Source organism: Mycetomoellerius zeteki, unplaced genomic scaffold (assembly GCF_001594055.1).
Source record: "Mycetomoellerius zeteki isolate Tzet28-1 unplaced genomic scaffold, Tzet1.0 scaffold86, whole genome shotgun sequence".
Classification (NCBI taxonomy): Eukaryota; Metazoa; Arthropoda; class Insecta; order Hymenoptera; family Formicidae; genus Mycetomoellerius; species Mycetomoellerius zeteki.
This window is the reverse complement of record NW_017257892.1, coordinates 71,087-79,518: the sequence shown is the minus strand read 5'-3', so window position 1 is coordinate 79,518 and position 8,432 is coordinate 71,087. Positions and strand designations below refer to the sequence as shown.

At 30.5% G+C, this 8,432-nt stretch overlaps 1 protein-coding gene across 1 annotated transcript in view; it reads right to left on the bottom strand.

Moving 5' to 3' along the window:
• LOC108730201 (RCC1 and BTB domain-containing protein 1) overlaps positions 1–3,427 on the bottom strand; it is a 6,539-nt gene extending 3,112 nt beyond the window's left edge. The window contains exons 1-9 of the mRNA XM_018459760.1: positions 3,366–3,427; positions 2,854–2,956; positions 2,549–2,756; positions 2,317–2,447; positions 1,966–2,229; positions 1,435–1,559; positions 1,242–1,342; positions 1,025–1,167; positions 4–96 (exon numbers count right to left, since the gene is read on the bottom strand). Coding sequence (XP_018315262.1) covers positions 4–96; positions 1,025–1,167; positions 1,242–1,342; positions 1,435–1,559; positions 1,966–2,229; positions 2,317–2,447; positions 2,549–2,756; positions 2,854–2,931 — 1,143 coding nt within the window. The 5' untranslated portion in view covers positions 2,932–2,956; positions 3,366–3,427. The remainder of the gene's footprint in view (positions 1–3; positions 97–1,024; positions 1,168–1,241; positions 1,343–1,434; positions 1,560–1,965; positions 2,230–2,316; positions 2,448–2,548; positions 2,757–2,853; positions 2,957–3,365) is intronic.
• Positions 3,428–8,432: the final 5,005 nt, after the last annotated feature.

The window sequence follows — 8,432 nt, the reverse complement described above, 5'->3', positions numbered from 1 at the left end:
AGCTTTTGTTTCGTCATCAAGTTGTTTGAAACTTCCGGTCCGCATCACATCCGTCATGTTTTTTAAATAGAACTTGAAGCAATATTCCTCCAATTCCTAAAGAATAAACGTCATATATATAAATAAATAAATAAACATGTAATATAAAGACATATTTCTTACTACTTATAAATTCTGACTAGAAGTTATATTAGATGCTGGATAGTTTTAAAGTAGAATATACACTTGACTATGAAGTGAAAAACTCGGGGATTTGATTATCTTGTTACCTCGCGTATAATATAAAGAATTTTAAGGAGAAAAATATTGTACAGAGACAGACACAATAATGAAAATCAAATCCCATTACAATTATATTAATATTATAAATTCTGCAATACTTTTGTCTTATAAGGAAATATATATAATATGAAATGTCTCTCTCCGACTTTTATGAGCTTTTAATATATCGTTTTATAGACCAAAATAAGAAACATGTATTTTTTTATTTGTGTTCGATATTACACTTTTAAGAAAAGAAACACTCCTTTGAAGAAAATCAATTGTTATCTTACGAAGTCGAAACTATGAGAGACAGGAAAACATGTTTCTAGTAAAAGTTTAAACTTTATATTAATAATTATATTATATACTTTATATTAATAATTATAAAAAATTTGTTTAAATAAACAACTTTTATTTATAAAAACAAAATAAAAAAATTTTTCTAAATCATAATTATTAAATATTCTTGAAACTATTTAACTTTTATTTGAAATTCCTTTATTTTCTCTTTTTTTCTATCTCTTGTATTTTCAACAATACTCGATTCAAAACACAATATTATTTTTTCAAACGAGTCATTTCATTCCCTAAAAGTACTATTGGACACATATATACGTATAAAGAAGTATGTATCCTATATTTTTATTCACAAAAAATATTAAAAGTTTATCAATATCAGAGGAGCACTTCCATGTGTTTCCTTATTAGAAAACAAAAAAATGTTCACAACAGAAAAGAGAAAAACGATACTGCCAGTTACCTTCTTATGATGTTCTATTGTCATTTTGTCAATAAGATTAATGAGATATACGATATTTGATGCAGTAATTGCCTTTTTTATTGTTCGTATACAATCCGTCTCGAGATTTTTTTCGCAGACTTCATCAGTTAGTTGCAAAAGTTCTGCAACAAAGAAATATTTTTATCGCTAATTGTAGATATAATGATAATACGCGATTTATTTAACTCGAACTCACCTAACAAGTCATCTATAGATGATAAATCGATTCTGTTAGTATATAAATATTTTAAAAAGGTTTTGTACACGATATAGGAATAATAATGATGTCTAATGATACTGTAAAGGAAAATTCGCCGAAATATTACAAGCGGGTCGAATGCATGAAGGCGTTTTAATAAAATATACATTTTTTTTTTGTAAAAACATACCTTTGCTTGCTTTCAATGTAATCAGTTTGAAACATGTTTCTAAAATATGTACAACGCATCTTCAGGATAGTCTTGTGAACGTAAATTGATTGCTCCTCGACTTCTATCGCAAGATCACTCGTTAACTTTAGAGACAAAAAACAAAAATTATTAAAGTCGAATTTGTATCATATTATATTATACATATTATTGAATCTTTCTTTTTGTTACGCAATAAAAGTATATATAATGTAATAATAAAAATAAAGACACTTAAGGTAATAAATTAGCAAACCAGACAAATTGTTACATTGAAAAACATGCTAAGAATTTATCAAAAAGTCAAAATAGAAATGACAGTCAGTAATCGATTCTGATGCAAGAAATTTTAACTAATGATTTTCTTACAGATTTTAAAGCGCCGTCAATGGCAAAAGTTTAAAAGTTTATTGGCATTTTTTAAGGATTCAAAAATAAATTGTGGTACTACAATTCTCAATTGGAAATATTGAATTACGTGGACAAACACGTAGAAAAAAGAATGAGACTAACGCGATCGTTGAATGCAGTTTCCAAATCATTTAATATGTCAAGTTCATCATTCGTGAATTCATGGGTCACGGATATTGGCGAGTATGCCGTCATCGAGTCACATACGTTAAATACGTTTGTATATTCACAGACGAGAGGTTTTTTAATGAATGTCTTTGCAAAATAACCCAATATGTAGACAAGTCCATCTTCGCTACACTTGACAAAGCTTTTGGTTTTCAAGGCGGCGATATCCGATACTTTTTTGACATTAGCTATATTCACCTGCCAATCGCAAAATTCTCTGGGTTATTTAAGCTTTTCTGTTTGCTGTTTACCATAATACAATTATACAGTAGCAAATCATTTTACCATGATAGGAGACGAATAGTTTTTTCTCTTATTTAGATTCAATTGTCTATCTATAGTGTTCGAACCCCAGCCGTAAACTTTCCCTTTATCGGTTAGAGCAAGTATATAATCACTTCCAGTGGCTACCTTGACTAAATTTAAGATTAGATGGATTAGGTTATTCTACAATGCTGCAGCCATAAATTCTTGATATATCAATATATCTTTAGAAATGTATTTTGAAAATAATTACCAATCTTTTTGTCTGAAAGTGCGGTTACTTCACGTGGCTCTTTTGTGAAATATAATAAGTTGTCCCAATTTAATCCCCAAGTGTATATTTTACCAATATTGGTAACTACTACGTAAAAATCCCTTCCACAACCCATGCTTGTAATCTTCTCTTGCATATCTATTTGATGTATTCTCTTACGTTTGTCGCAAATGATTTTGTAATATAGCTAAGATTAAATAATCATAATATATTTAAGTAAAATCCGTAAGATTAATTATTACCTTATTATTGTATTTACTATAAAATTGGAGTTATCTTTTTACCTTGCCATCATCAGTTAAACTGAGAAAATTAAACGTGTTATATATGGTTTTTACAATCCTTGTGTTGCTCAAATCCATCTTACTCGGAGTATATTCTATACAGCTGGTGAAAATTTTTCTTATAATTTTGTACGAATTGGAATATCTTTCAGTAATACTCAGAAATATTCGGATGGAAAGTTTCCATCTTCTTTCAGAAATTTTCATGTATGTGGATTTTGAAATATTCTGATTTCTCATCCCATAATTTAAAAAAAATGTTTTTATAATAAATTTTTTAAATTTTATGACATTTCATCAGAAATTATATAATAATTACGATAAATCTTAGAAATCTTACGATATTTCATAATTAACATATATGGAAAATTCTGAGAAAGGCTATAGATTTTCTGAGAAGTGTTCCAATTCGTATAAAAATTGTGAAAAAGTTATATATAAAATTATATATAAATTTTGAAAAATTATATAGAAATTCTGAAAAACTACATAAATTCTGAAAAAAAATTCACCTATATATGGTGTAATGATGTGATATTTTACATATGTGTACGTTAGATTCATCATCAGATTCATCTTCATCAGAGTGCTTTAGTGCAGGTATTTCATTCCATATATGTTGCTTGTAAAAAATAACATTATTATAGATTTTATTCGATTATATTAATGATACTTAGGGTGGTGCAGTTAAGATGAAAACCTTAAGTATTTCGCTTCACTTAATTTTGATGATTCAAAAAATATTTTACAAAAATGAAATAGTTTAAAGTGAGATGTATTTTTATCACGTATTTTTCTAGAACGAGACGCCAAAAAAGATATAAAGGACACTTCTATTTTTTAAAATGGATTTATATGATTTTTTTTATATAATATGGGTTTTCAAATTATTCTGCATATTAAACTTTTATGAACAGAATAATGAGTGAAATTATTTGATGTAAAGAAAACACTGAATTTCTGAACATCAAAGAAATATTATAAACAAAGTATCATTATAATAATTTTATATGGAATATCAAATTTTTACCATGATACACAATATCAAATTTTTTTATCATGATAAATAATATAAAAATAACATAATAAATTCTTAAAATACCTCTCCGTCTTCTGTAATCATATAAACCGAATGTATATGATCGACAACCAGTAACTTTATTTTTTTCTGGAACATATAATTCACTTTTGTTGGTTGGTGTTTACGTATACAGCCACTTTCTCCCTCAAACCTGGTACATGATTTCAGTGCAAGCCTTGAATAAAAATAGTTATTGAAAATACATATATTGTCGTAAATTCAATCAAATAATTAACTAAGAAAATAACTTCTCTATTTCGTTTCACGCGAAAAGCAATAGATGATGATTTTCGGAATTTTATTATGCAAATCGACCTAAAACAAATTTGCACAACAACAATGGCTGTAACACACGGAGAAACGTAAGGAATAACTAACAGAAATCAAAAATTTTTTTGGTAGTATCTTTATATTTTTTAAATGTTCCGACTGTGCTTCGGTTACTCAAATTTCGGTGCTCAAATTTTATTGCTTATATTCTTTGTGTACCGCGGCCCTAATATCAAGCCGTAGAATACACTTTTCGTAATAAATTTAGAAATAATTGCCCCGATCCTGTGTTGCTTTAAAAGGAAAGAAACTTTCTTTTCTTGCTAATACAAAATTAAAAGAATACAGAAAAGGAAGACAATTTTCTTTGTTATCCTTATTTACATTCGTGAATAATAGCGATAAATTCAAACAACAAACTGACATTTTTTGTCGCCATTTTGAGGTAAAAATGGGGCGAATAATGTCAGTTTGTTTCTTAGGAAATGATACATTGTAGCATTAGAATGGTATTTCCGTAATCTAATAAAGATTCTAAAGACTCTATTTTCTTATTATGAAGAAACTTACGGAAGATGAAAAAGAAGAAATTACTTAATTTGTCGTTGTAATGATAGAAATATATCATAAAAGCACAAAACATAAAAGGATCCTATACAATCCGCGGCTTTTACATTTCCATCTTAAAGATGCTTTAATTCGAATCTTAATTGTTATTAAGATTATATCCCGCCAAAGAAATTGTCTTATGACATTTTGAAATCGTTTTTAAAATAATCTTGGGTATAAAATGTGTATATAATAGAAATACGAAATAAATACGTTGTTTCAATACAATTTTGTAAGATACAAACGTATTGAACGCGAATAATTTAATTTTGATTAATTAATGTCCGCCCATTATTGTTTCGCAATTACTCGTCGATATATATTTTTAAAAAATGTAAAGAAAAAGAAATGTAAAGAAAAGAAAATCTACCATTGTGTAAAGTCTTTTAAGCTTTTGTTCTCTTGTCTTTTGCCTCATTATCTTTTTCTAAAAGCTTTTTTCCAATTTTGAACGAAAGAGACATGATAATGATTGACACACGCGTTATTAAATACAATATGTACAAATATGTATTAAATAATAATTGTATTAAATAATAATACACAATAGATGTGTACTGATTGAAAACGGAAGAACGCTTTTTGTTGCCATTTTGAGGTCAAAATGGCGACGAATAAAGTCAGCTTATTTCTCGAGAAATAAACATGGGAGCACTACAACGATATATTCGATCCAATAAAAAGCCTGGAGCGCTATTTCATTTTTCAAACTACAAAGAAACTAACAGAAGTCTATACAACACGTGGTCGCGCGTGTCCTTCGAACATCTGATTTATGTTTTCATTGTCCTATTTTTGTATTTTGGACATCTTCGAAATGTCACTTTGCAATTACTCGTCGATATATATATTTAAAAAAACAGAAGGAGAAAAAAATTTTGAACTCACTGATATTTGAAGTCATTTAAGCTTTTATTTTCTTGGTTATCATCATCGTCCGTTAAAAACTCTTCATTGAATCTGCGCGAAATAGACATGATGATCGATACGTGTTAATAACACTAAATATGCACAGTATGTTGAAATATGTATTGAATAATATCGTATAATTGTATAACACAACAAATGCGTACTGATGATTTAAAACGGAAGAACGATTAGCTTTTTCTTTCAGAGTTGATATAAGTGTGCCTGCGTGGTTTTGAGTCAAGTACATATATTATCTACTTGGGGCTTGTGTTCATGATGCTAGAACCGTGTTATTGATGCGAGTCCTCGAATAAAGACTTTCTCACTTCGATGAATCTTAATTTCAATGGCTGCGTTCACAGCAGAGAAAACCAATCAAGTTAGCGCTTAGTGATTGTTTAATATGATTGGTTCTTACCGTCAGTTCTTCACCGGATCTAACAATAAGTGTGGGAACTAATTATATTAAAGAATCACTAAGCGCTTACTGAGTTAGCTAACTTAGTTTTCTCTGCTCAATGCAGCCAATGTATAACACATGCGAAAATGACGCTTCCACGACTTATACCAAGTTTTAAATATTAAACCAATGCTATAAGGGTGATTGTAATTAATTGTCACTAATATTATCTATTCAACACAGGATGCGCTCATAACAAAATTCCACAACGCATTGCTTCACATTTATATGTATATATACATGTCAAATAATATTACTAATATTATTACAAATATTAATATTACTATACAGGGTGTCCCATTTTAAATAATGCATTAAGATTTCTCGAAAAACTATGGTAGATACGGGAAAATGTTTTATAGAAAAGCTGTATGATTCGGAGGGGAACGTTAGAAGGTATCATTGATTTGACCTTGGGTGGCGTCGCCAAGGCCAGATCTAGGTCACGTCGATTTTTTTAAATGGAACGCGCTATTTTTCATTACATTTTCTTGTAGCTTACCTCGAGAGCTTTCCAAAACACTATAATAAAGTATTTTTTCATGAAGTACTTTTCGAGTTATAAGGCTTGAAAGTTACAATATCGCCGGCATTAACATTATCCAAGGTGTCGGACCGACGGCTAAAACCTCTTGAATGTTATTCAGGATTATGTTCTGGATAACATTTGTCAAGATCAAGGTCATTGGAGGTTGTTCCTCTTATTTTCATTTTTGCACTAAAAATTTATTTTTACGTAAAAATGAAGATAAGAAGTACAATCTCCGGTTAAACTTCGGAAAAGCTACAAGAATATGCAATAAAAAATGGGGGGTTCCATTTAAAAAATTCATGTTGACCTTGACCTGACCTTGGTGGTGCCCTCTATCCAAAATCCGTTACTTCCATCTTCTTTCCCCCAAGAAAATCTACAACTTTTATATAAAACTTTTTCTTGTATCTCTCTTAGTTTCTGAGTTATTCGCCTGAGGCGATTAAAATGCCCCACCTTGTACACACACAACACGCACGCACGCACGCACGCATACACGCACACACGCACGCACACAAACACTTAAAAGTTTGGCTAAAAGTTTGGAAACACTCTAAAAATTGCCATTTTTTAAATTTCTTTTAAATATATCCATAATAGTGTATTTCTTTTTTACAGTAATTTTTCAGGTGTAACCCCGGATCTATAATAGGGTTTTAAGCCTTAAGCTATAAGAAATGGACGAATCATAGTCGAATCCGAGGAGAATAATCGACTGTGATTCGCTCATTTCTTATAGCTTAAGGCTTAAAACCCTATTGTAGATCCGGGGTAATTGGTCAATTTCTTACAACTTAAGGCTTAAAACATCTATTGTAGATCCGGGGTTAGGTTACGTTCAGAAACATCACCGGATGCCCTCAAATATCATTTTATCCTTGTTTAACATTGGGTGAACAACAAGAATAAAACTATGGTGGAATTAATTAGGTGAAGCGTTGCGCATAATGGCGGTAGCAATACTAGAAATAACCAATCAAATGTGTCCCAATATGCACTTTCTGACGTATAATAACGCTGATTATACTGGAATAACCAATCAAATGTTACCCAAATTCATTCTCCTACTGAGCATCCACGGGAGCACTTCACCTTGGCTGCTTTCCTTTTAAGAGACACAGTCGATACAAGTTGACACAAGTGTCATTCTTTCTTTGTCACTCTCTGAATGTCAAGAAGGATAGAACGATGCTAGTGTTGATTTGTATCGATTTGTGTTATCAAATGGAAAGCAGTGCTTATTAGGTGTAAAGACTTTTTAATCAGAGACTGGCCATAAGGCCTAACTAGAATCTCTTTTTCTCGTGTCGCGACTCTGATTAGAGGGTCTCTACGACCTCTGTTACGCGGCACGCTTAATCGGATTTAATAACATCCGTAGTTATGAAATTGGCCAATCATAGCTGTTCCTCGGAAGAATGGAACGATTGTGATTGGCTAGTTTCATAACTACGAATGTTATTAAATCCGATTAAGGGTGCTGTGTAAATGTAGTCAATGGCTGCGTTCAGCAGAACGTTTGTTTTGCAACTGTTGGAAGTTTCCTTCGCGCTAATTGGATCATACTTTTAGATCTAGAAGAATGGTCCTATCTCAGCAGACAATCATAAAACGGTTGCAAAACTGTTGAGTCTGCTGAACGCAGCCAATGCTTTGAAGCGTTTGATGGACTGTAAGAAATACATAATGTTGGATTCACACTGCATTCGATTTTCGTC